At 52.5% G+C, this 25,855-nt stretch overlaps 11 protein-coding genes across 11 annotated transcripts; 5 read left to right on the top strand and 6 right to left on the bottom strand.

Moving 5' to 3' along the window:
* Nucleotides 1-179: 179 nt before the first annotated feature.
* On the bottom strand, nucleotides 180-1,355 carry CCP1 (heme peroxidase; the record flags this gene model as incomplete). Its single annotated transcript, XM_051727697.1, has 2 exons — nucleotides 180-891; nucleotides 943-1,355. 2 exons carry the CDS (start codon nucleotides 1,353-1,355, stop codon nucleotides 180-182), a joined length of 1,125 nt encoding a protein of 374 aa, XP_051592542.1.
* Nucleotides 1,356-2,459: 1,104 nt separating this feature from the next.
* On the bottom strand, nucleotides 2,460-3,806 carry J4E82_001381 (uncharacterized protein; the record flags this gene model as incomplete). Its single annotated transcript, XM_051727696.1, has 1 exon — nucleotides 2,460-3,806. One exon carries the CDS (start codon nucleotides 3,804-3,806, stop codon nucleotides 2,460-2,462), a length of 1,347 nt encoding a protein of 448 aa, XP_051592541.1.
* A 930-nt stretch (nucleotides 3,807-4,736) lies between these two features.
* Nucleotides 4,737-6,516, top strand: J4E82_001380 (uncharacterized protein; the record flags this gene model as incomplete). Its single annotated transcript, XM_051727695.1, has 4 exons — nucleotides 4,737-4,755; nucleotides 4,938-5,556; nucleotides 5,607-6,217; nucleotides 6,275-6,516. The coding sequence occupies 4 exons, from the start codon at nucleotides 4,737-4,739 to the stop codon at nucleotides 6,514-6,516; spliced, it is 1,491 nt and encodes a 496-aa protein (XP_051592540.1).
* Nucleotides 6,517-6,988: 472 nt separating this feature from the next.
* Nucleotides 6,989-7,819, bottom strand: J4E82_001379 (uncharacterized protein; the record flags this gene model as incomplete). Its single annotated transcript, XM_051727694.1, has 1 exon — nucleotides 6,989-7,819. The coding sequence occupies one exon, from the start codon at nucleotides 7,817-7,819 to the stop codon at nucleotides 6,989-6,991; it is 831 nt and encodes a 276-aa protein (XP_051592539.1).
* A 353-nt stretch (nucleotides 7,820-8,172) lies between these two features.
* RPS23 (40S ribosomal protein S23) lies at nucleotides 8,173-8,802 on the top strand (the record flags this gene model as incomplete). Its single annotated transcript, XM_051727693.1, has 3 exons — nucleotides 8,173-8,182; nucleotides 8,294-8,542; nucleotides 8,624-8,802. The coding sequence occupies 3 exons, from the start codon at nucleotides 8,173-8,175 to the stop codon at nucleotides 8,800-8,802; spliced, it is 438 nt and encodes a 145-aa protein (XP_051592538.1).
* Nucleotides 8,803-9,256: 454 nt separating this feature from the next.
* Nucleotides 9,257-11,045, bottom strand: J4E82_001377 (uncharacterized protein; the record flags this gene model as incomplete). Its single annotated transcript, XM_051727692.1, has 2 exons — nucleotides 9,257-10,870; nucleotides 10,923-11,045. 2 exons carry the CDS (start codon nucleotides 11,043-11,045, stop codon nucleotides 9,257-9,259), a joined length of 1,737 nt encoding a protein of 578 aa, XP_051592537.1.
* A 348-nt stretch (nucleotides 11,046-11,393) lies between these two features.
* J4E82_001376 (uncharacterized protein) lies at nucleotides 11,394-13,006 on the top strand (the record flags this gene model as incomplete). Its single annotated transcript, XM_051727691.1, has 2 exons — nucleotides 11,394-11,933; nucleotides 11,984-13,006. 2 exons carry the CDS (start codon nucleotides 11,394-11,396, stop codon nucleotides 13,004-13,006), a joined length of 1,563 nt encoding a protein of 520 aa, XP_051592536.1.
* A 206-nt stretch (nucleotides 13,007-13,212) lies between these two features.
* J4E82_001375 (uncharacterized protein) lies at nucleotides 13,213-14,115 on the bottom strand (the record flags this gene model as incomplete). Its single annotated transcript, XM_051727690.1, has 1 exon — nucleotides 13,213-14,115. The coding sequence occupies one exon, from the start codon at nucleotides 14,113-14,115 to the stop codon at nucleotides 13,213-13,215; it is 903 nt and encodes a 300-aa protein (XP_051592535.1).
* A 4,493-nt stretch (nucleotides 14,116-18,608) lies between these two features.
* J4E82_001374 (uncharacterized protein) lies at nucleotides 18,609-20,125 on the bottom strand (the record flags this gene model as incomplete). The annotated part of the gene is made up of 3 exons (XM_051727689.1): nucleotides 18,609-18,754; nucleotides 18,813-19,041; nucleotides 19,091-20,125. 3 exons carry the CDS (start codon nucleotides 20,123-20,125, stop codon nucleotides 18,609-18,611), a joined length of 1,410 nt encoding a protein of 469 aa, XP_051592534.1.
* A 620-nt stretch (nucleotides 20,126-20,745) lies between these two features.
* J4E82_001373 (uncharacterized protein) lies at nucleotides 20,746-22,314 on the top strand (the record flags this gene model as incomplete). The annotated part of the gene is made up of 3 exons (XM_051727688.1): nucleotides 20,746-20,840; nucleotides 20,897-22,189; nucleotides 22,242-22,314. The coding sequence occupies 3 exons, from the start codon at nucleotides 20,746-20,748 to the stop codon at nucleotides 22,312-22,314; spliced, it is 1,461 nt and encodes a 486-aa protein (XP_051592533.1).
* A 1,086-nt stretch (nucleotides 22,315-23,400) lies between these two features.
* Nucleotides 23,401-25,443, top strand: J4E82_001372 (uncharacterized protein; the record flags this gene model as incomplete). Its single annotated transcript, XM_051727687.1, has 3 exons — nucleotides 23,401-23,461; nucleotides 23,578-24,148; nucleotides 24,201-25,443. 3 exons carry the CDS (start codon nucleotides 23,401-23,403, stop codon nucleotides 25,441-25,443), a joined length of 1,875 nt encoding a protein of 624 aa, XP_051592532.1.
* Nucleotides 25,444-25,855: the final 412 nt, after the last annotated feature.

Below are 25,855 nucleotides of genomic sequence, written 5' to 3'. Positions count from 1 at the left end.
TCAAAAATCTTGTTCTTGTGCTGTATGCTCAAAAGTCTACAATGCGGACTATTAAACAAGTAATCTCCGAAAGTGATCTAGCACATGCTGCCTAAGAAAAGCAACGGTCTAATAATCTAGATGGATATCTCTGGCTCAAAGTTAAACCCCAATCTTCCCTCGCACTCTCTTGTACAAACTTAGTCGAAAGAGCTCTTGAAGACGTATCGCTGATCCTCAGGTTGTTGGAATGGTACACCAAGCTCGAACAGCGTCATTACGCTTTCAGAGAAGTCCTTGAAGAAAGCGTCGTTGTCCTTTGCGTACAAATCAGTGTACTTCCTGAAGCTTTTGTCCTTGACAAGCTCCATGTCAGTCGGCAACATCATCAAGCTCTTAGTCTTGACGTCTTCAAACTGCTTGGGACCGTTCCACTTCTTCCATGACCACTTCTCCTCAACCAGGAGCTTGTAGTAGTCGTTGGTCAGGGTAGTAGGGGAGAAGGTCCAGGGGCCGTCAAAGCCAGAGCGGTCGGTGTGGCAACGGCCTAGGGCGTGTGCACCAGAGAGGGCGACCATGGCGCGGTCATCGAAGCCCATGCGGCCGAAGATGGCGCGAATGTGGCTAGCGTCCTTGCTTGCGTCGGGCAGACGACCGTCGGGCGTGCAGTAGGAGACGTCGCGGTCGGAGCGTCCAGCTCGGTATGGAATCTTGGGACCCTGCATCTCCTGGATGGCGCAGACACCAGCAAGAATCCACAGGTCGGAGTATGTGATCCACGGGAAAGCCTCCTTGACGGGCTCAAGGAAGTCGCGGGCAGCCTTGAGACCAGCATTGGCGCCGTGGTCGCCTTCGGGAGCGAAGCGCATAGTAGCACCGTTGGAGCCACCAGTTCCGGTCAACTTGTCGAAGCTGTTGCTCATTAGCACCCCTGTTTGATGGAAGAGAAATCATGGTACTCACGTTCCCGAAGCGTGCCATGCCAGACGCAGCAGTACAGGTCCGTAGCTGCCATCGTCGTAGTCGTCGTGCTCCTCGAGCCTCTTTGCGATATGATCGTAGACCTTCTGGTAGTCCTCGAACCTAGGTGTGAAGATCTTCCTGCTGCTGGTCTGACCAAACAATTCGGGTTTGTATGTGTACAGGCTGTATACACCAGCACCAACGAGGAGGGCACCAGCACCCCAGGCTAGGCCTGTTGGGTTGCCCTCGTGCTTGTCTGGTCCTTCCTGCTGAGAAGCGTATCCGCGTTGCTGGCTGCGGAAGGCGTTCTGTGTGGGTGCGACGAAGCGGGCAGAGGAGCGGGTTGAGGTGGTACGGAACGAGGGAGCGGCGGTGCGCAGGGCGCGGGAGAAGCTTCGTGAGGCAGATGCCATTGTGCTACAAGTCGAGAGGTGTGTGTTGATAAGCTCAATTTGCCTCTGAGGTCAATTGGCGTTTGCACAAAGGCAGTAAGATCGAAGGGAGTAACAACGAAGAAGCAACCAGGTCGTAGGCGCGGGAAAGCTTTTAAAGATAATGTTCTCAATGCCTCGGACACCCGATGGCGACAATCTTTCTTTCTGGAAACAACGGCAAAGACCCACTCTGATAGCCTCTGCACCAATCAGATGCATTACGGGGCATAACCGTCTGGACCCTTGGGATTACGATATCTGATGCCGCCGCGACACACGTCCGATCGCGAAGCCATGTTTCGCCGATTGGGAAATTTTGTCCAAATTATCTGGCAGATGACAGAGTTGGAGTTATTAGGCAGGGGAAACCGTGGTTTTGTAGCCTCAAAGGGCTGGGCGTTGCCCTCGTGCATAATCCGACTTCCACACGCTGTGATTCGCCGTGGCCGCGTCGATCGACGCAGGCCAGCCAGCCAAATGAGGGGTAACAGATGAGGCTCTGCGGCATCTTCATTCCATCTCTTGGGCGGCGCATGTCGTCACCTTCTACTCGTCGTGTAGCAAACTTCACTCTCTTCACCCCCCCCCCCCTCGTTCTTACCACGGTGGTACTTACCATGCTGGGTAGACACGGTGGCCAACCAGAGCTTTCGCGTACTAAGCCGCCGAGACTGACTCATGCCATGCCCACATGCCGTTCCTCTCCGATGAGCGGCGTGCACGGCAAAAGTGGGCGCATCGCTCAAAGAGGTAGTTTTCTCGATCTAATAGTGGTACCTCACTGTTTCTCCATGCACGGGATTTGTCAAGTAAAACATGAGTTCAATTACTGCGAATATCCAAGGCGTTCGTACCGGTAATGAAAAAGAAGCCAACACAGTCAACGCCTCCCATCCGCTGTCCTTCAATGCAATCCCAAGTCTTGATTAACGCCTTGCAAGGAAATGCTCACTCAGTTTGTGTGCGTGAAGAAACCAGAATGAATAACAACTCCAATGCCATGACATGAATGCGATCATTACCCGAAACATTACCTCTCTCGTGTATTACTCATCCAAACGTGAAATGCACAAACGAAAATGATCAATACAGATGGCCGTTGTGCGGAGGCATACCCATGATCATACCGAGATAGGGATGCGGGTGTGGGTAACCGTCTAGGCTGCTGGTAGGTGTGGAAATGCCAGAGTTGGATGCTGTTGGTGGTCGCGACTCTTCCATATTCCTCTTGGCTGCGTTCTCGGCTGCTTCCTTGACGATTTTGGGCTTGAGGAGATCCCAGGACGTGTTATTGGGATCTTTAGGAATGGTGATGGCACGCTTGTAGGCCGGGCAGGCTTCTAGCTCTTTGACGCTGATGGGCGGAGTCAGTTGCAACGCCTTTTCTTTGAAAAAGTTCTTGCGCCGTGACTTCTTTGCGTTATAGTCGGAGGTCCTAGCTGTTCGCTGCATCTCTTCCCATTGCTCCATTTTCTTTGCAAACATCTGGCGCTCTTCTACCTGCTTGGCCTTTGCAGCCAGCCATTCAGTCCACCATGCGGCAGTCTCTTCTGTGTTGGGAGTCTTCTCTCTTGACTCCCTGTGGAACTCGGCAACGAGCTTCTGTACATCTGACCGCAGGTAGATGGTCTTCAACGCATGCGTACTCGCGGGCCCCACGCCGACAAAGTTGCCCCAAGAATCGAAGATGCCACTGGGCAGAGCAGCACGGATGTAAGAAACGTCTTCGCCGTTTAGGCCCCGCAGCTGGGCAATTGCATCGTATTCCTTGACAACCTGGTTGTTGAGACAGTCTTTGCACATGCGACGCAGAAAGGCCCAGAACGTCTTGCGAGTGTTTGGCGCACCGCAGTCCATACAGCCATGCCCATGACGCAGATGGGCGAACTGGAACTCGGTGAGACCTGGAGGTGGGTCCGGCATGTCGTTTCCGTAGTAGTAATCCCTGCTATGCTTCCAGAGCATGGGGTTATCCCGCAAAAACCGATAGCATGAGGCAATCTTGCTACGCATCTCCAGCAGCTGCGCAGGGTCCGAATACGAAAGTATGATGAACCAACAGTCCAAGTCGACGCCTTTGGACAAGATCTTGCCCCTCCGTAATCTCGTCGGCTTGCGCTGCTGCCACTGTTGATTTAGCAGCTGGCGGGCCGGTGCCGCAACGAGTGGAGTCGTCGCATCGTTTCCCGAGTAGACAGCAGGGTTTGCCGCCTGCTCAGAGTCCTTTCTGCCCTCGTCGCCCCGCTTGCGCTTCAAACTGCCTTCGACCATTGCCAAGGGCACATTGTGAGACCGTACCTCTTGCGCCAGCCCCGCACGCTTCCCGCCGGGGCGCCGACAGTTGATCACGGTTGCGTAGGCTTGATCCGGTGTCTGCAGGAATGGAGTCTGCTTGTTGACTGTAAAGGCGACATATTTGGCATTCACCATCTCGGGTCAGCAGGCCAGCCGCTCTGGGTATCGTAACGGGTCGCTCGCAGTCACACTTCCACGTATAGGCTCGGGCCTTGCATAAGGTGCTGGCAAGATGGCGGAATTGGAGTGTGGACGGTCGAGAGGCTGAAGGAAAGAAAGGAAAGGAGTGTGGACGACGCTGAGACTTTCGCGCGCCCAGGCTTGAGTTGAGGTCGGCTGCCGAACCAAACTTGCCCGACTACAAGGTTGGCCCTTCGGATATAAAACCTGGCCCTTACTCAGCGCGACCACCCGTAGCCATCACATCTACAGTGTCCAGTTGACATCAGCCTAGAAGTGTACCTGGTAAAAAAATACGTCTGCCAGTGGAGATATGGATCCAGGAACTCTTCACGACACTGACATGCGGAATGATGCGCGCTCGCTATGCCGCATCAATCTGCTCCGATGCATCTTTTTCCCATTAGGCCCGACGCCACACCGCTGATCACATGGTTACATCACACGCGAGGCGCACGCTTACGGGCCTTTTTTACAGGTTTGAGCCGGCCAAAGTCGCCTGTCCAGTTTGCTTGTTGCCAGAGCCGAGTGCTGGATGATTAGCAGCATGCTGTCTGCGCCATCTCCTTGTGTACCCGTGACTTGGCGCTGGGGAACGGCAGAGCAGCTTCCTAATGAGGAATTGCATCGCTTACGCATGGGAAAAAGGGCAAAGTCAAAGATGCGGGGTTAGCGAGCGTGGAGGATGCGAGAGTGGTCAGATCTAGTGCTAGGGTCACCAGCGACCTCGGCCTTCGCAATGACTCTATCTCGTTATCCGCTTTCCACGTTATATTCTCTTCACTCCCGCCTGTTTCAAGTGCAGTGCAAGCGCGAACCTGGCGTCGGATCTACCCCGGTGCACTAGTTGACCAACCAGGTGGATTGAACAAGTCAGCTTCCATCATGTTTGGAAAGAAAGAGAGTAAGTTGCATCTCGTCATTACACTGCCAAGTTGTCTCGGATCACTCCCCCGGAATGCTTGACGAATCTTGTCAGCTTGCAAGCTTATCGTCAGATTCACATCTCTTGCTTCTTCAAGGCGTCCCTCCATGCAACACGACGTATCCCTAGATTCGCTGGATCACGCTGATCATCTGCAAAAGATGCACCGTCTTCGGACTTTGAGAAGACGGACCCTGTCCCTCGTTACGACAACACCTACGATGACGACCCAGCGCTCGTTCAGTGTCCACCAAACACTACAGAATCCAAACTCGTGGCCAAAATCGACCTCCATGTTATTCCTTTTCTCTGCATCATGTATCTTCTGGCCTTCCTGGATCGTGTCAATATCGCAAACGCAAACGTCTTTGGACTCAGCGTCGAACTCGACTTACTACGGGACAACCGCTACAATACTGCCCTGGTCATCTTCTTCATTCCGTACATCCTGTTCGAAATCCCTTCCAATGTGCTCCTCAAGAAGATGAAGCCTCGAGTCTGGCTCAGTATCTGTATGTTTGGCTTCGGACTTGTAACTATGCTACAAGGCTTCGTGCAGAACTACGCTGGTTTACTTGCGACTCGATTTTTTCTCGGTCTATTTGAAACCGGCATGTTCCCCGGTGCGTTCTACTTAATCGGCATGTGGTACCGGAGACACGAGGCGCAGAAGCGATACTCGTTCTTCTTCAGCTCAACAACTCTGGCCGGAGCTTTTGGCGGGTTGTTAGCCTCTGCAATTGGCAAGATGGAAGGTATTTCGGGATACCGTGGGTGGAGGTAAGTTTTAGATGTGCAAGTGCACACCCAACATACACTGACTCCGACAGATGGATCTTTATTCTCGAAGGACTCTTGACCGTTCTAGTTTCCTTCGCATTCTTCTTCTTGCTTCCAAACTTTCCAGAGGAAGTTAAGTGGCTTTCGGAGCCCGAACGCGCCTTCGTCAAAGCCAGGCTCCAGATCGATCAAGGGCGCTCCGCGCGCGAACGACCCATAAAAGCCAAGGATGTGGCGAACATCTTCAAAGATCCCAAAATCCTGCTCGGCGGACTCATGTACTTTGGCTTGATCGTTCCCGCCTATGGATATGCCTACTTCTCCCCGACTATTATCCAGGATTTCGGCTACTCTCCTATCCAAACACAACTTCACAGTGTTCCCCCATGGGCTGCCGCGTTTGGCTTCTCGATGCTTGTTGCGTGGTTCTCAGACAGGCTCAAGCACCGCTTCATGTTCGCCATTTTCCCTATTGCTGTCTGTATCGCCGGTTTCGCTATTCTCATCTCTGTGCACGACAATCGCAACCTACAGTACGCGGCGCTCTTCCTAGTAGCGATGGGGGCCTACACCGCTATGCCAGTCATCGTATGTTGGTTCAACATGAACTTGGGTGGCCACCACCGTCGAGCTGTGGGAAGTGCATGGCAGGTTGGTTTTGGTGAGTAATTCCTGATATACACCATATGAGATGTTGAGAACTGATTAAACACCCTAGGTAACATTGGTGGTATTATTGCAGTCTATTCATTCTTGAAGAAAGATGCGCCGAAGTATACAAGAGGATACTCAATCGCTATCGGTTTTGTATGCCTCAGTGGATTGAGTTGCTGCGCGTACTTTGTCATGTGCAGCTGGGCAAATCGGAAGAGGAACAAGAGCGTCAGGGATGTTGGGTTGACGGAGTACGAAAAGACCGAGATGGGCGACCTGAACCCGGAATACCGCTACCTCTTGTAGACGGTAAAACAAAGACTAGACAAGGAGGAGAACAAGAGCAGATACTGCAGAATCTAACCTTGATCAGGTTAATAGAGAAAATTACAGAGATGTGGTTTTCTCACTATTGAGCTCCTGACTTTATACAACGCTATATGAATTCTTATGACGCTGCCTTTACACGATACGGTGTAGCAGCCCCAGTGTGTCATACTCACCGCGTGTGTAACATCTTTTGCTACGCGTCTCAGGTCTTATTGGTCGTCTTGCACGCGACCTTTCTAACATTTTGCTACTAACCCTAGAATGTTTCAGTGAAAGCTTATCTGACTTCAATCAGAGCTCCTTTTGAAATATGTGTGGCGTCTTGGTATGAAGGCGTGTGGATCCTTCTGGGTCTGGAGAATACAATCTCAATAGGTATCTCGGTCTACACTGACCCGTGCATAAATAGGTGGTTTTGCGCAATTGTTGTGTGTAGTTGCTTGCCATCTCAGGTAACGCTCGGTGCCGTCGTGACGCTTGCAGTGTCCACGCTTTCTTCGCTGCCATGCCCCCAGATCTCTTTACTCTCGCTCTCAACTCCCCTCATAGCCTTTGCAACTTCTTCCAACCTTACAACGACCTCTTGCACACCCTTGTTTACCTTCTCAAAGTACCTGTCATTCTCCTCTCTCCTCTTCCGGCTCAACTCGATATCTTTTTCTGTCTCCTCCTCAAGCTTGATGCGATCAAACAACTTCTCACCCTTTCCGGATCCTGCCCCGTCATGAGGGTGTGCAAGGCTCTGTGGTTGCAGATCGTTCGCTTTGCTATCCTGTGACTTCTTCTGTTGTTCGGGTGTCTGTTCATCCTCTTCTGAGCGTGCCCATGCTTTCGCGAGTTCTATCTGCGCTTTTCGCAGCTCATCAAGGGCTCGGGAATGTTCAGAACCGAAGACGGTCATACCTGGTCCCTTGATGGCGCTCAGCTCCACCTCCTCCAATGTGTTCTGCATCTCGGCCCATATTGCTTCGGCGCGTGACGATGCTTCGGCATCTGCTGCTTGGCTATGCTGTCTTTGTCGCCGTTGGAAGGGCGCAGAAGGATTTGTGGAAGTAAGACTGAGGTGGTCGCCATCGTTGGTTGTCGTAGGTGGAAGAGGTCGCTGCGAATCTGGGGAGAGCAGTGAACGTTGGCGGACTAAGGGCGTCTTTGTAGGGGATCGAATCTCGTGTAACGAAGTGTTGGAAGCATTGTGCGATGGTGGCCCAACGAAGAGGGCAGGAGCAGGTAGGCGATTAGTTTGCGTCTTGGTGACTTTCTTGACGTTTTGGGAGGCCATAGTGACGCGCGAGTTAGGCGCGTAACGTAAAATACTAGTTGTAGTATCGTGGACCCTGTATGAGTCTTACGAAGGGCACTTGATTGAACCTCTGCAGCTTCTAAAACTGCCAACAAGCTGAACCTGTGACTTGTTCGGTATTGACAATTGATGTTCCTGTCTCCCCCAGATGGGATGACGATGGCCCGATAAGATAAGATGGCGTGGTGGCGCTAGGCCGTTTGCAGGCCAGCGCCGCTAAGCTGTGGGGCTTGGCTCTGGCGCACACTGATTCCAGCCGCTCTCGAAAATACTTCGACGTCTGCGATACTAACCACACTCTCCCCAGCACACCCGTCGTCAATACCGCAACCATGGGTAAAGGTACGCAACTACTCTCTCCAGCAGCCCCCGATCGACGACAAATGCACGATCCCGCGCCTTCGCCGTCTTGGATACCGTCGTATATTGTGTAGTTGCTCACAATACCATCAGGAAAGCCAAGAGGTCTCAACGCCGCCCGCAAGCTCCGCAACCATCGCCGCGAGGGACGATGGGCGGACCTCCACTACAAGAAGCGTCTTCTCGGAACCGCCTTCAAGTCCTCCCCCTTCGGTGGATCTTCCCACGCCAAGGGCATAGTCCTCGAGAAGGTCGGTGTTGAGGCCAAGCAGCCCAACTCCGCTATCCGAAAGTGTGTCCGTGTGCAATTGATCAAGAACGGAAAGAAGGTCACCGCTTTCGGTATGTCACTATCTGGAGATTGAGGAGAGCTCCGAGATGAGCCTGTGGCGAGCATGAGAGCACGGGCTAATAATTTGGCAGTTCCCAACGACGGTTGCTTGAACTTTGTCGATGAGAACGACGAGGTCCTCCTTGCTGGTTTCGGTCGTAAGGGCAAGGCCAAGGGTGATATTCCCGGTGTGCGTTTCAAGGTCGTCAAGGTTTCCGGTGTCGGTCTGTCCGCACTGTGGAAGGAGAAGAAGGAGAAGCCCAGGTCATAGAGGACTCGTCTGCAAGGAGTCAAGGAAGGAAACGAACGTGGACCACAAGCCCGCCATGAACGAATGATGGAATCCGCGGATCACTATGGGAGGTTACCGGAGTCTTTACATTGGGATATCTGTGCTTCTACTCGGCATATGAAAAGTCATGATATGCTGGAGAGTTAGATAGAGAATCTGACTCGTTCAAGCGCCCACTCCGTTTGCATATGTCTATGGAGTGAAGTTTGGTGCGTCGCCACATCGTCCATGAAGTTGAGCAACCGTGTTTTATGGAAGCTGCACATGCTACAAAGTATCGTTTATTGAAAAGGACATTGTATTCTACACTAAGCATTCCGTTCAACGTCAACCGACTTGGACTGATGCAACATAGGAAAGAGGCGCCGCCGGGTATCTTAAACAAAACGCCAACCACACATGCAATCTCAACAACTCTAGGATAAAGTTTACCCTATTTCGTAAACATAGCATTAAACGTATCCTCCAATCCTGTATCCTTGGGAGTCCCATAATAATCATACTTCAGCTTCGGGCTAGCGAAGAGCTCCGCGTCCCTCTTAACATTCTTTGGTACACCCAGGCCATCTAGGCCTGATACTTCTCCCACGCCTCCTTGTGTCTTCTGTTCCTTCTTAAAGAAACTGGGTGCGTTTTCTTTGAGAGGAGGAGTCCAGACACTGGGTTTCCAAGGGTTGGGTTTCTGTCTCGCAGAGAGGGAGGTTGGTGGCGGGGCTGGGACCCGGTGACGGAAGGGGTTTGGGTCTGGCTTTGAGAAGATGGAATGGGGTTCGTTGAAGCGAGGAGGTGCTGCGGGTGGTGGGGTTGTAGTCTTGGAAAACTGATTGGATATGATCTCTGGAGCTTGGGAAGAGAAACGGCCTCTGGGCTTAGTTGGTGTCCAGTCCATGTCGTCAGCACCCAGGAACGCGGATCGCTGAGCGAAGGGGGTGGTGACATCGGTAGCGTGTGTAGTGTAGGAGGCTTCTGAGATGGTTGGTGACGGAGGGAGAGGAGAGGATTCTTTACCCTGTTCAAATCCAGTCGTGAAAGCTTGCGCCATACTATCGAAGAGGTCTGCCTGGGGATGAGCCGGATGGTAAGAGCCTTTCCTGACCTTCTTCGCGCTACCAGGCACCTCGGGAACAGGTTCTCGAGTCGCTTTTGGGAAGGAGGGTGCAGCGCCGTATACGATGCGCACAGCCTTCCATGCCATGAGGGACGAGAAAGCTAGTATGCCGAGCATGCCCATGTGAGTGTGCCGGAAGTGGTCGAGCGTCTCGTTATTGATTTCGGTGCCTTGCCAGTAATAGAGGCTTACGAAGCGGAGGACAACCGCACTTACGCGGATCACCCACAAGGACATGAGCCCACGCATTCGTCCTGTAAGACTGTTCATCTTGACTTTCAACTTGGGATTCCACCAGACTGTAAGAGCGTCGGCAATGATTGCGAACTTCAACCACTTGAGTACTACGGGTGACAGTACACAGACTTCATCGATCCAGCCATTTGACTTGGCCTGGGTCCAACAAGTATCCCAGCTGAACACTTGATACGCCCGTATATCTTGGTCCGGACCCATAATCAACCCAGCACTATGCCAAACCACGCCTATTACCGTGCTCAAGATGTAAGTCCACTTGGCCAGCGAAATGAGCCTCAGTGTCCACGCTTGCCGGTGGGTGTGTACGGTCGTGCGCTTCTGCTTGGCCGCTTCCATTATGCGCGCCAGATTGTCTGCTCTAGCGACGTGATTCGCATTCCTGATCTGATGTTGGACTCGAGGCAGACATTCGCTGCAGACTTGTGGGTATCGGGTCTCGAGCTCGTCCTTGTAGTCGTCATACGCGGCTAGATATTGGTCGTATGCCGGGTCGTCTTCTTCAGGGAGGTATTCACCGAGGAGTTTGGCGTAGAGGGTCTGGTTGCGCTGACATGTGTCGCAGAAGATGTCATCCCCCACTGTGGACATGGCAGGTGTTGGTGAGCGCGACCGCAGGTGTTGAAAGGAGGCTTGAGGTGCGGATGCGATTTCTTCCAGGGGCGGATCTGTGATGTTTCCACGCTAGAAACAAGTCAGCTGGGAAGAGTTGAGGGGACACGCAGCGAGTATGTACCTCATCGAAGTGATTCACTGCGTCGCATTGCGGACAGTGAAATGTCTTGGGTATGTGTAAGAAGGTGTCGCGTGACTGGTTGTTGCAGTAGTGACAGCGCAGCCTGCGCCGTAACAGCGCCATGGTGAAGGAGACACCTGGAGTATGTGGTGATGGCAATGGTCAGTGTTGATGCACCATGTCATGGGCAACGACGTGTTTCGGCAGAATGTCGAGGCTGCCACACCGCCCGAGCGCCGGCGCGGAAATTTGGTTCACCATGTCGAATGCACTGTTCACCACTTTGGGAGCGACGACTGCCGACAACGCATCACGGCGGACAGAACAGTGGCCCAGGAACTTGCGGCACCATCGCCCGAATCGAACGTCCCGGCTATATCCATCACTCCACCCCTCGTCGCCCGCCATTCGATGGCTCGGTAGTCCGCAAACCCTCGCACATCCATCTCAATCGCCGCCGTCCCGCCCACCATGAGCCAGTTGGTCGTCAGGCCAGGACGCAATGCCGCCCGACAGGCCAAAAAGCTCAAGGAGATTCGGAAAGTCAAGAACGCAATTACCTGGCACGAGCGGGAACGCAAGAAGCGACAGGAACTCAAACAGGAACGATGGGATTCCAAGCAAGCCGTTATCCAACGTATAATGTGGGAGCATGAGCACGTCAAGGGTGTTAGGAAACAGGCCTTGGCCAATGCAAAGGAAGACTGGAAGCTTGGTCCCTTGAGGCCAAATCGCGCCATTGGCCCCGACGCTGAGAAATATGGTGCCCTCAAGGCTGCCCAGATCCAGAAGCCCGAGATACCTGTCAAGACCCAGAAAAACCGAAATGCTGTCAGGGAGAAGAAGGGCCTGGAATTGGAGTATCCGCTAGTCGTCGACGATAAGAAATACTTCCCGATTGTAAAGGATGATCGTGTCGTGATATTGAAGGGGAAGGACGCGGGTAAAATTGGTACTGTGCAAGAGCTCGTTCCGAGAACACACGAGGTTGTCGTTAAAGACATGAACATGGTAATTTCTACCTTGCCTTACTGCAGCTGTGTATCATTAACACTTCACAGCAATATTTTGACACCGCCGTGTTCAACGCCGCTGCCGAAGGCATGGGGCCTAAGATAGAGAATGCTTTGCCTATGCCTCTTGATAACGTACGCCTGGTGGTACCTGCCGAGATACAGAAAGGAGGCAAAAAGTGCTTCGAGGATGTTGTGGTCGAGAAGATCTTCATGGAGCGACATACAACCGGCATTGACCCCTACACTGGCACCGATTACGGCGACAGCGAGATCCCGGAAGCACATCAATATGATCCTCGAACTGGTCTCCCCATATTCCACCGATACATTGCAGGCACACGGCAACGACTTGAATGGCCATGGGAACGTGAAGAAGAGATCAAAGATATCGATATCACGAAAGAGTCAGAGACGGACAAGCAAACATGGCTCAGAAAAACCATAGCCAGCATAAGCCAGCCGCTCACCAGTTTGAGTCGCTGGCGAAGCAAGAACAACGAGGACCGAGCTCAACAGGACGCATCGAAGGACCTGGCAACTGGTAGCATTGAAGAGAAGTTTTCTGAGATTCAGAGGATGGAGCAAGATAGATTCAAGGCTGCGACCCCAAGAAGCATGGATCCCAACTATCCCGGAGCCTATGACGTTGATACAACGCGCAATATCGTTGAGGGATCAGAGTCCATGGCTTATACGCTCGTTGCACCACCTTTCCCCGACACACTTGGTGAAGAACTCCGCGGCGATATTCACGAATTCTCCATCAAATCAAAGAAGGAAAAGGGCCCTGATGCACCGCGCCCTATCAAGATTGCAAGACACTCTGAGCAGGGTGTGCTTGCACGGGAGATTGCAAAGCAACAGCAGAGAGCTGCGGACGCAATGAAGACACCCATGCAACTGAGGTGGGAGCTCGAACATCAGAAGAAGGTGCAGAGCCAGAAGGAGAAGCCACTCGTGGACCAAGAAAGCTTGCTGGCGGCGTTGGGTCAGCACATGCAGAAGAGTGCTACAAAGCCGTATCTGGGAAAGAAGCAGATTTCCAGTCAAACAGCCGATCTCGATTAGAGCCATCAAAGCACGACATGACACCACATGACGCATTGTGGAATGAAATTTGTAGCATCTATTCTGTATATATAGCAAGCATTGCAGTGGGAAACTCAGTCAGGCCCTCGGCAGCATGTGGGGTATCTTCGCTGTAAATGTACACCAAACGCCTAAATCATGCATATCACGACTCCCATCACCTTGCCATGTATATGAGCTCGTACTCAAACTAGAATGCCCCAGTACTCCGCTCGTCCCCCAGCGCCTTCTAGCTCCTCCCACTGTACCAGGAATCGATCCACAACCCTCAGCAATAGCTTCCCACTCAGACTCAATGTCTTGACGCGTGCGAAGCTCTCTACGTACACGGTCTTGCACTTGTCCCTGCTGTTCGCACCCTTGATGTTGAAGTAACGAAGTATAAGACTCGCGAGGATCAAGATTACAGCCGTAGCTGGGCCGTTTGTGATGATGAGATCTGGGAGGTCGGCGGCTGTGGTTTCGTAAGGTGTCGTGGGAGCCTGGCCAGCTAGTAGCGGTGGTACGTGAAGGAGAGGCGCGAACGATGCTAGGAGAGTATAGAGTGATGTTAGAGGTGTTGTGAGGAGTGGCTGGTGTATCTTGCGCGCACGAGGCACGTTGGCGATATTATAGTGGTCTGGTCCAGTGCATGCTGGTTTATCGCCCTTCTTCTCTCCCGCCACATATATCATGCTGTCTGCACCTGTCATCACCGTCACCGGTGTTCTTCCTGCGCTGTTCTCGTAGACTGCATTTTTCTCCATGTCTTGCTTGCGTAATCGTCCCTTTTCCTTATCTTCAAGTCCTCGCTCAAACTCCGCGGCGCGTTGTGCTGAGAATGCATCTCCGCTGCTGACTACATATGTTCTGTGCGTGTACTTGCGTGTATCCAGATCTCGAAGTAGGTAGAACATCTCGTGTGTATGCCCTCCCGATCCTAGCACGATAAGAACGCGTGTTGCGAGCGGGCGCTGGCGTAGCGGTGTTGATTTCGAGCGCGCATTTGGAAGGATAGCGAGCAGACGTAGTGTTGCAGCGACAAGCAGAGTAACTAAAGTCGCGATCGCGAAGGAGAGCGTATAGAGGGAAGCTGGCGGGGGTGCCATGGCGGGGTTCTTGCAATGGAACGCGAATGAGGCCAAGCCGCGGTGGGCTTTCTATCCTTACGATTCCTGTTTAGAGATTCCGAATGCTGTGACTCAGACTGAGCGCGAAAACATCGCTGTTGTGGTCGTAAACTTCACCGGGTGAAGGTACGTGTCATAGTAGTCGGCCAACCATACGGATCTCGGAGAGCACACGAAATCACATGCTTTAGACTTGGCGCGAGGGCAAGTCTACCAGCACCATCCACGTCTTCTCTCTCACATTTTCATCACGCACGTGGGAAACACAGGTCCAATTAGACTCCGTGCCTGAGAGATACATAATTCTACGGCCATACTCACGATCATATTTGAGGAGATCACGCCTCAGCTACTCCGTCATGTACCTACATTACCTTTTCAAGTATTCTTTCAAAGCTTACTGAGGAAGACCATTGTCGAATTGCAAGTGTGTTTTGCTACGAGAGCAACTCGGATCGATGGATGAAGCGAGTGCTTACGCCAGAGAGGAGAGCATATGTACACGAATAATGGTCACAGATCAGTCGGGGTGACGCAATACATGTGTCGAGAGCTCAGCCTTACGTGTGTGTATGTGTGGTGTCCTCGGCGAGGCACAACAAGAGCATCTTCTAGGAAGAAAGCACAGGTATACACATCAATCCTTACAGAGATCATTCCGGAAAAGCAGACTCTTTCAGTACTCGTCATCACCGCCCATTTTCGCCCACAACAATTTCCTCCCAAACTGGCCAATACACAGCCCTCTCTGGTCCATCCATTTGCCAAATCAAACTGGGATTCTGCCTCATAACACCTTCATATTCCCTCTTCAAGCCCAACAATTCCTCACTCAAATCCCTTATCGCATTGATTACTAGCCTCAATTCCTTGCCCTCCATAGTTGCTGGCGATATTTCGCTCTTCAAATCTGACAACGGGCCGACAAGACGCGCGAGTGTCGGAGGCAGGTTGTAGCGGAAAGAAGCTTCTACCCATACAGTGACCGCAAGACGAGAAGCTAAGAAGACGCTAAGCGCGGGTAGATAGGCTAGTATGTCCGCTGAAGAGTTTGTGGTGTGGTGAGACGATGGAGCCAGAGCCCGACTGAGGTGAATGGGCCAGCAGAGAGCCGCGTAGCGTAGGAATGGAAGGTGGGTGTCGAAGGGTATGGTGCGGATGCTATTTGCTCGAGAGCTGTTGTGTTGGGTCGGTGTGGCATGCACATTGTGAATATTAGTATCTCCGTCTGATGAAGACAGAGACTTGTATCCGCTATCACACGATGCACTTGTTCTTTGGCTCGCGCCACTGCTAGTAGGTATGGTGAGTGGCATGACGGGGCCACGAGGCTGCAAGGCACCAAGAGGGCGTTTTGGTACATCGTGAGTGAGGTAAGCTAGACACCGTGCTGCTAGGTGGGCATGTACGCTGCTGTCATCGTAAAGACTAAATTCCGAGCTTTGAGACCCTGGACTATGGAGGTAGTCTCGTATGGATCCGTGGGAAAAAGCGATGTCGTCGTTGACAACGCGAACGAAGCCAAATGTAAGTTCCGGTAAGGCTTCTAAAATATCTTTCGTATGCGAACTCTCGGACACGTTGGGGTTGCGTAGAATGAGAGCGGTATGCAATGCCTCTGGACACATGCGGTTGATTGGGCAAGAGAGCCACCGGAACGTGTCAGTGATGACATGTTTTTCAGTCAGTGGATGGCGTGCTAATGCATCAAACATGATACGAAAGAGTGATTCCAGACTCTGCAGCGAACGCATGTCTTGTAAGATAGCAAATCGCTCCTCCGATGACAGCAGCGGCGATTGAAGGAACTTCAATACCATGCCGGCCCATAGAAAGTCACCATCCGCTGTCTTCGCGACTTCCGAGATGAGCGATCGGTCCATGCAAATCCCAAAGAAACCTTGGTCTGCTAGGCGGTTCAGTTTTGGTGCCACGAAACGATCGATAGCAACTGCGTTGTACTTGCTAGTAAGTGGGAGAATGTGGGGAGCATCTGAAGCCCATTTCTGGTACTCGAGAGGTATCTTCAAGTTCGGCCTGCTGAATATAATAACTCTTGTGTCGGAACCACGACAAAGTCTTGCTAGAGAAGCGAGGAGCATTTCAGTGTCGCTACACTCATCAATGCCATCAACCACAATGAAAGTGGGATGTTGTCGAAGTAGAAGCAATAAAATGTCCGTGACCTCATCAGTAGTAGCGTGTTCTCGAAACGAAGTTTTGCGCAATAAAAGGCTGACAGCATCCAGGGTGGAACGATCGTGTCGATGTGTATGGAGCAACTGACATGAGAAGGCCCGAAATGCGTCTTCAGGTTTGTTGTTCTTGTAAAGGAGGTTACTAAAATGATAGTGTGCGGTCGCTGGAGGCTCATCGCATAGGTCAGGATCTTCTGCTTCACCAGCCAGATTGCTTACAACCGAGTGTGATATGACAGTCTTGCCAAAACCTGCTTTCGCTAATCACTTGTCAGCTTTCCAAATATTTGACATAGATGCAGGTTTACCTACCCTGTATGAACAGCACTCGATGCTGCCAGTTACTAGCTATAGCATTCTGATCGTTTGCCATGCTTTGATCAAAGCGCTGATCTCGCCATTTGGTGTATGCTGGAGCATGCAAGAACCACGCACAGAAGTCCTGGTAAGGTTGACGAAAATCGTGAGCCGTTGTGTTAATCGAGGCTGAAGTTGACAGCCAGCTTTGCACTTTTTCAACTCTCCTTAACCGCTTTGCAAGTCGTTGTCCATCTTGTTCTACCTGACTATTGCAGTCTGCACTACTCTGTCGATGTAGGAAGCTAAGATAACTTCTACGTTGCTGTGAGACTTCCGCGTAGTATTGAAATTCGTTGTCGGTCTCTCTCTCTAGCCAGCTCCTATGCTGTCTTATCCGGGTTTCAACGTGGGCAAAGCGCGAGTCGAGTGGCCGCCATAGCGATGAATGTGCCACTCCGAACGTAAGAGATTGCACTTCTGTGCCTGTGTATAGTCAGTCAAACCCGGTTCTGAATCTGTACGATATGGAAACATCTACGACTGTATGTCATAGAACTCGGAGCATAGTAAAAAGTTCTAGCGCGTGGAAAATCTCATAATTCAACGATGTACGGATCTCTGGAGCTTCCGTGGCAGAACACTATGACGGTCCGAACCACATATGCGACTTCAAGTCAACGAGAAGACGTACCTTGTGATCCTCGGCAAAAGATTCGATACAGCTCTAGGAAAAGCTGCACAAGGTCCGCATACACGAAAGAAAAAAGTGTTGCCAGATGATAATCTTCAGCTTGGCCATGAGCCTCGGAACCGTTACGTTTGCAGATTTCGTAGATCTGTTGGTAAGGAGGTATGATCTGCGCAATAGCCTCAAGCATGTCGGCAATCTTCTCAAGGAAAAGCACGCAATCAGTGCTCATCTGCCTCCAGTGTGAGTTCAAGAGATGCATTCAGAGTGGCTTTGATCCATACCTCGAATACCAAACGAACAATTCCCCACAAATGACCCGCCCATGCTGGCTTTAGTTCGATACATGTGCTAAGAACATCGAAGTAAGGTGCAAAAGTTCGAATGAACAATGTGAACTTTCGGGTAGAAACCAGTCTTCTTAGGTCTGTGGACCCGTTGCCGGTGGACATACGATGCAAGTCGTTCAGCAAGAGCGAGGCACTAACATCGTGATGGAAATTTTGACAATGTTCTGGCAGTATAGTGTTGTGTGTTGCCTGTATTGCTTCATCAAAGAGTGAATGGTCTAAGCTAAATCATAGTCAGCTTTGCTCGGGCTGCCAGTGACAGACTAACCTTGAATCCACCATGGCTATGTCCGTGTCTTGAGTCTGTGTCGACATTTTTTAGACGCGATCGAACTCGAGCGTAGACTTCTTCTCTGTAGCGAATTCATTGGCACAAGACGTTAAGCATCCACTTGGAACGATTCAGAGCGACAGTGACATTGTAAAGGTATGGATCCGGCAAGGACAGCGGGTGTGCCTGAGTAATAAACATTCAACGCGCTCATTTTGATGGGACCTAACACGAGAACAATTACTGTCCCGCATGGAGCCACGGGAGAAGAAACGGGCGTCGTGGGGCTGAAAAGATGCGGCAGATAAGCGGGATGTGTAAGAGCATGTTGAGTAAGGACCTATAGCCACGAATGTCATGCCCCGGACACAAAGACGTGGGGGAGCAAGCTAGGAACGTGGGCGAGACGACAGGCCCATGCGACAGCTCGAATGTGGCAGATCGGAGGTGCAGGCCGGCGGGCGGGTAATTCCTTGTTCGTAATGAGTAAAAGAAACCCAAAAGGAACATTACTCAAGCGAGCCGTGGAACATGAACGAATAATATCTTGGGTATCTCCTCCTACGAGCTACATAGCCAACTGCTCGGCGCAACGGGTCTATAGTACAAAAGGTATTAGAATGCGAGGTACTAAATCGAATGCCACTAAAATTGTGGCTACCTGATTACGCGGATGCGGGCATGCCGAGCCGAAGCGCAAGCAGCGCACGCACGTCGGTGACATACTGCAAGCCCTCAAGCAGTGGGATAAGGTGCAGCAGATCGTGGTCTGTTGGGTCGCTGATCCAGCCTTCGATGGGAATGGCATTGTCTGGGATCACTATCAGTACAGGCTGCCTTGGGTCGCACTGGGCCGGAGCTGATCTTACCTGGATGGAAAACGTAGCTCAAGGGGCTGTTGTCAAGAATCATGACCTTGCTGAGATCGGGCTCAACCTGAGCAAGGTCCTTGATGTAAGCCCCGTTACGAACAGTGCAGTGCTGTCGATAGTATCTGCCTGCAAAGTACTTGCGCTCCACCTCGAGCCAGTCAATGACGGGATCTGCGTACTCCTGAACCGACGCGGTGAATATGATCAGATTGTACCATTTACTGACCTGTCGCGCCGTTAGTGTGACATGAGGCGCTCCTGGCCGAGGCGCATACCTTTTTCAAGAAATCGTCGCAATACGGCCGTTTGTGAACATAGTACAGGAGCGGCACTTGTGGGCCAATAACCTGTCCATCCGCGCCAACCGAAGCCTGAAGCTTCACTTCTACCATGTGGCCGGTCTGGAAGCGGCCGCCGTTGACTATGCTGTGAATCAGCGTCTCATCGAGATCTATGATCAGCGTCTTCTGGTGTGGTCCAACGGCGGATACGCCTTTTGCAGAGTACGACGGCTGGCGGCGTGGCACCAAGGGACGCGGGGGTTGGGGCGCCCGTGGGAACTTGGTCAGTTGTTTCGACGACGCAGATGCCGGGCCAGTGGGGGACTTTAGGGAAGCGGCCGCCTCGGAGGAGATGGAGTCGGCCCTTGACGATTGGGCCTTTTTCGCCGCCTTGCGTTGCCTCAGAGCATCCTCGTTGTGGTGCAGGGTGATGCGTATCGACCTTTTGGCTGGGGCGATTTCGTCTGCTCGTGCAGTTGCGCTCGATTTGGAGCGAGTGTGGCGGGAGGGGCTGTCCAGGTCGTCGTCGCGTGTGGGAGATCGCTCGCTTTCGGAATCGGACGTCATGGCGGTCGAGGTTGATGCTATTGACAGTGAACGTCTCGTGGGTTGCTTCATGACTGGTTGCGCGACACTCGAACTGCGACTCTTGCGCACTCCCTTCTCGCTACGGTCTGGGGCAGCCGAGGCTCGCGATGATGCATGCGCCGCCACTTTTTTCCGGCGTGCACGCGTAAAAGTGCGCGAGATGTTGTAGACAGGTGCTAGAAAGGAGAAGTGGCCGTCTTCCTCGTAGTAGAAGGCGGCGACCAGACACTGCCCCGTATACACAAAGGGGGTCACCAGCACGCCGACCACAGCGGCAATGCCGTCGGATATGCGCGCGGGATACAGCCATATCCTGCGCCGCTTGGTGTCTTCGTAGGGGCCCTTCTGGGCCTGCTGGAGTAGTGGTGTCTTCTCGTCGTATCCGGATGCGACCGCCTCCGTATTCGAGGAGCCGGAGCCGTGGCTCCTGTCGGCGCCCATCTTGCGCGTCTCACTCTGTGCAGCTATTGCACTCGCATCGTCAGCTGGGGGTGATCTGGAGGGCCGAGGCTCGAGAATGGCGAAGGACTGTGGGGTAGCGTGATTGCTGGGGGGAGCGCAGATGCTTATGTGTTGTTGGCTGACGGTAATACCTCCGTGATGGCGGGGCCGTTGCGAAGCGTGTACAGAGTTGCGGCTCAGTGAATGTGCTCTTCAAGCACTGACGGAACTAGCAACAAGCCGAGGCGTGCAATTCGAGGGAGAGGATGGCTATGCAGCTAAGCAGAGGTTGGGGACGAGGGCAATGACGAACCGCTCGAGCGACCGTGCCCAATCGGAACGCCGAAAGCTCAATTTAGTTACGACTCATACTTTGCCATGACCACCGCTTCGACATGCAATTCCACTCCCACGCTGCCCCAACATCGCCATAGCCGCGTCGCCAGTGCTTTGGCCCAGCAGCGCATCCACCGACTGGCCAGAATACACCCCCTCGGACCTGCCCAGCGACCACGAGAGTCATCAAACCACGACAACCCCACCACCCCACATACCCTCGATATCCCGTTTGAAATCTTGCGACTTTGGCCTGCGCCTTCGCTTTCGCACAGATTCCCACCATGCAGGGCGCAACAATACAGGCGCCGGGACTGTCGACGTACCTCAAGTCGCTGAAGAGCACGCCTGTCGATGCTTCGGTTGAGCATTTCATCTCGTGAGACGCGACTCTGCATCCACGTGCCCCAGCACCAACTAATCTCTCCGCTCCAGACTCCTCAAGCGACGCCAAATACGAAACTCGAGACCATGCGCTATAGCGACGACGGCTCTACTCTTGCGCGTCGTCGGCGAGTTCAAGGGAAGGGATGCCGCAAAGCTCATTGAGCGCATAAAGCAGGTCGGCAGGCGGTTGACGTCGGCGCAACCACGAGAGGTAGTCGTAGGCAACATCGTACGACGCGTACTGGGGCTCGTACGCGAGGTCGTCGACGAACATGCCGAAGGGCAGACGCCAACGGGAAGCGAACCAGGCCACTCGACTCCACAGGCGCCCGCGCAGCACGACTCCCTTCACAGGCCAGCCTTGAACTCGAGCATATCCACCTTCAGCCCTCTCAGACATGCCGTCGCCGAACCCATGCACACAAGTGTCTTCACCGACAACGCATCCGACGTTAGCGAACCCTCGAGACGGCCCCCGTTACTCACCTCACACACTTCGTATGCGCCCACCTCGTCCGCTCCTCTAGTCCACTCGCTATTCGGCCTCTTCTCCCAGCCCGCAGACACACCCTCGACCACAAGTACACCCACAGGCCAGGCTTCGCCAAACGGCAAGAGCACTCTCACAGCACTCAACCTGGAGCGCCTCGAGGGTATCAACAGGAGCCAGAATCTCGACCTCAAGGGCGAGGTCATGGAGGGCATAAGAGAACTCCAGGACGAGCTCGAAACATCAGACAAGCAGATTGCCGAAGTTGCCCTCGAGCACATTCACGCCAACGAGATTATCCTCACCCACACTGCGTCGACAACAGTCCAGAAGTTCCTCCTGTTCGCCGCACGAAAGCGCAAGTTTACCGTCGTACACGCCGAGACATATCCCCACGATCACACTGCCACCCATGGCATCCTCCTTACCGGTAAAAAGCGAGAGGCGAACCCAGATGACGACGCCGACGACGACAAGTGGAAGCCGCTCACCGACGCCGGCATCCAAGTCTACGTTATCCCAGACTCACATGTCTTCGCCATAATGTCTCGCGTCAACAAGGTCATTCTAGCGACACACACCGTGCTGGCCAACGGCGGCCTGGTTGCTGCAGCCGGAGCACACATGATTGCAAAGGCTGCCAAGGAGCACCAGACGCCTGTTGTGGTGCTCAGTGGAGTATACAAGCTCAGTCCAGTCTATCCGTTCGACATCGACGAGCTGATCGAGCACGGTGATGCAGGAAGTGTAGTGCCCTACGACGACGGCGAGTTTGTCGACAAGGTCGATGTTGAGAACCCTCTGTATGACTACGTTCCTGCAGACCTTGTGGATCTCTACATTACCAATCTGTAAGTCATGTCTCCAACTTCTCAGAGCACCGAGCAAAACTGACCCTTACAGTGGTGGACATGCACCTTCATACCTCTACCGCATTGTAGCGGACCACTACCGCTCCGAGGATATCACTTTGTAATTTAGCCACGAGCCACGGCGTTATGATACCAACCAAGCCTAGAAGGGACAGGAAAAAGTGTCGGCAGCAAACAATGTTACCCCACCTAGAGTAGCATTACTCTTCTCTACAGTCATGCATTGCCTGAAAGCAATAAATACAGCACAAATTCCTCATCCATTCAACCCGAGGCACGTATGCCGCCATCTTCACCATCACCGACTCGTGCCCTCGCCCTCCACCCGCCCAACTAGCACACTTCCTACATACCCTTGACCCCCATTGGCCGCCCTTTCGTGCCCCTTCTGCACATACCCGTAACCCATAGGTTACCACCCCCATCATTGGTCGCACGAACTTTAGCAGTGTGCCCTTCGGCCATGGGAAATCAACGGTTTCTGTCAGAATTACCGCGTTGGGTAGTTTGACGATGCGTGAGGGTGGGCCGGCGGGGCGGCAAGGGGCACTGTGGCGCTTTTGGGTAAATAGTTGTGCCAAAGTGTGTAGTGCCCTTCAATGCACCTACTGCGCGCGGGGCGTTTTGCTTCTCTGGAAATTTGGCCGTAGGCGCATTCAAACATGACGCATGTGCATTACAGAACAAGGCTAGTTTGTAGAAGGCCGGTAGTTGTTCTTCGCGTTCTAGCTCTGTTTCTGAGAGCTGGGATACACTGAGGGGTCACTATCACCGCCCCTCCATGTTCGATAGTGCATGCTTCGCCGTCCTACCTCGCACCGAAGCATTACGTGTATACTCTCATACCGATTGCGCGCGGAGAAATGATGATATGCAACAAGTGCTAGCCGTCGGCCATTTTTGGAAGCTACTCAGTGTGATAATGTACGGCTTATCATGGTCTCGGGTCGGCTGTTGTGACATTACGTATGCGGAGAACGCGGGCGCGCATCTTGTGGAGCTGAGTTAATCGAGTGTCAACCTGAGGTCCTTCTTCCCTGACTGGAGAAATTGCAAAGACGCGGGTAAGGCCCACAATGTCATTTCTTGAGCTTGAAGGGTTGCATGTGTTTGTTACGGGGGCGGCTGGAGGTATAGGAGGTGCGATCGTAGAGGAGTTTCTAGGTACGTATTGAATTCTGCACATTTGTATGCATTCTTGGATGCTGGAAGAGAATGCTATGCCAACGAACGTCCCGATGGTCTGCTTGGGTATGGTGAAAGGTATTCTCCAACTTGCTAGCACCATCGAACACCGCGATCAAACCAACAACACCATCACCCCAACAGAGTGTCTCTATGCATCTTGATTGCTGACACTCACGCAGCACAAGGCTGTAAAGTCACTGCACACGACCTCCGCCCAAACCCTCTCGCCTCAACAAAACCTAATCTTCACTGCTTACAGGGTGATATCAGCTCTGAAGCTTCCATCCAAGAATCCATCTCCCAAGCCATTAGCCACTTCTCACAACCCATAAATATCCTTTGTGCCAATGCTGGTATCACAGATGAATCCTCTAGCTACCCTATATGGGGCATGCCTAGCGATCTCTGGGATCGTACTTACGCTGTCAACGTTCGCGGTACTTTCCTAACAATCAAACACTTTCTCAGATCTGTCGAAGAATCACAACTGGAAACCGGCAAGGACGTCAACAACGTTAGTGTTGTCGTGACGGGGTCCGAATGTGGAGTTTTTGGTCAGGCAGGACATGTGGAGTATGCGAGTGGGAAGGCGGCACTGCAGTACGGACTTGTAAAGACGGTAAAGAACGAGATAGTCAGGTTGAACAAGAGCGCGAGGATCAATGCTGTTGCCCCTGGGTGGGTGGATACAAAATTGATTGAGGGTAGATTGGATGACCCGAAGGAGATGTGGAGGGAGGCTGAGGCTACGTGAGTCTGATGCTTGTATCCACTCTTGGGAATATTTCGCTGACTATCATAGTGTTCCCCTTAGGAAGATTGCTCAACCGACTGACGTAGCGCGAGCAGCTGCTTTCCTAGCCAGCCATCGTGCTGCGGGGCATATCTCTGGACAATGTATATCTGTCGACGGTGGTATGGAAGGTCGTATCGTGTGGTCGGAGGACGAAGTTCGCAAATCACAAGCAACTGCTGTGGAACCCGAGATGCCCTCTGTCAATACTACTGGTGAAGCCGAGGTATTTGGTACCACTACCGAAGGCGTATCTCTAGCTAGTAGAAACACCTCAGCAACGGCCATCCCAACAACGTCATCTCTCACCGCCCCTCGAATCAACCATGAACCGAAGATCAAGATACTGCTCTCGGTAGACTTTGACGCGGTATCAGGTTGGTTAGGCACTGGAGCTCACCCCAACAATAACCTCGCAGACTATAGTACGGGGTTCTTCAGTGGGCATGTCGGCGTTCCTAGGCTACTCAAACTCTTTGCAAAATACGACATCGCCAACAAAGTGACCTGGTTTGTGCCAATGCACAGCGCAGAGTCCTTCCCCAAAGAATTTGCCGCAATCAAGAACAGTGGGGCAGAGATAGGATTACACGGCTACTGCCACGAAGGCGCTCCGCAGCTCACTCCAACCCAAGAACGCGAAGTCCTCGAACATTGCATAAGCCTCTACCAAGAGTTGTTAGGGAAACGCCCACTGGGCTACCGCGCGCCACTCTACCAGCTTCGAGAGAGTACCGTAGAGTTACTAGAAGAATACTCCTTCCTGTACGACTCTTCACTATCGCACCACGATAGCAAACCATACTACCTCCCCAATCTACCACCTATAAAGCCGCCAAAGTATACCGAGGAGGCTTCCGCAAAGGACTGGATGAAGCCTCTCCCCAGACCTAGTGCCCCTACGGCCAAGACACTGGTTGAAATTCCAGCAAACTGGTACACCGAAGACATGACGCCCCTTCAATACCTCCCTAATGTACCCAACTCGCACGGCTATGTTGACGTGCGTGTGATGGAGAATATGTGGAAGGATAAATTCGATTGGATTAGGAGCGAGATGCGCGATGGTATTGGAGAAAAAGACGTAGTAGTGTTTCCATTGGTCTTGCACCCAGATACTAGTGGTATGGCGCATGTCATTGGAATGATCGAGAGAGTGATCAAGTGGCTGAAGACGTGGGAAGGGGACGTAGAGTTTTGCACATATGAAGAGGCGGCTGGGGAGTGGAAGGAGAAGAACACGGTAGAGTGATGTCGGACACATGACCGTAAGTAGACTTCGGAGGAACGAGAGTGACTGTCGATCGTCGGCATTACCATGACCATTGCATGCCGGAATTATAAGCTTCGTGTGAACTCCAAAATGTCGCAATGCAACCATATGCGAGGCAAAACCAACAACTGCTTTGTCCATGTCAGTTGAGGATGACATGGCGCATATGAAGTGTCTAGCGCTGGCGCGCTGATCCCAGGGTCCAGGTCCCGAATTCCCCACAAACGTCATCCGTTCCTCCGACCCAAACAATTAAACAAGTGGCTGCCTTGCCGCACGCATGCAAGAAGCAACGGACAGCCAGCTTTCTACAACCCCAGGCTCGAACAGTAGACATTGCCATTTCCTTTTCCTGTGCAACTTCAAGTTTTTTACCCAAAGCTCGTGGCCC

Source organism: Alternaria postmessia, assembly GCF_024291825.1.
Source record: "Alternaria postmessia strain BMP 2775 chromosome Unknown scaffold_5, whole genome shotgun sequence".
Lineage (NCBI taxonomy): Eukaryota > Fungi > Ascomycota > Dothideomycetes > Pleosporales > Pleosporaceae > Alternaria > Alternaria postmessia.
Note: the sequence above shows the minus strand (reverse complement) of the source record. Positions and strands in the feature narration are given on the sequence as shown.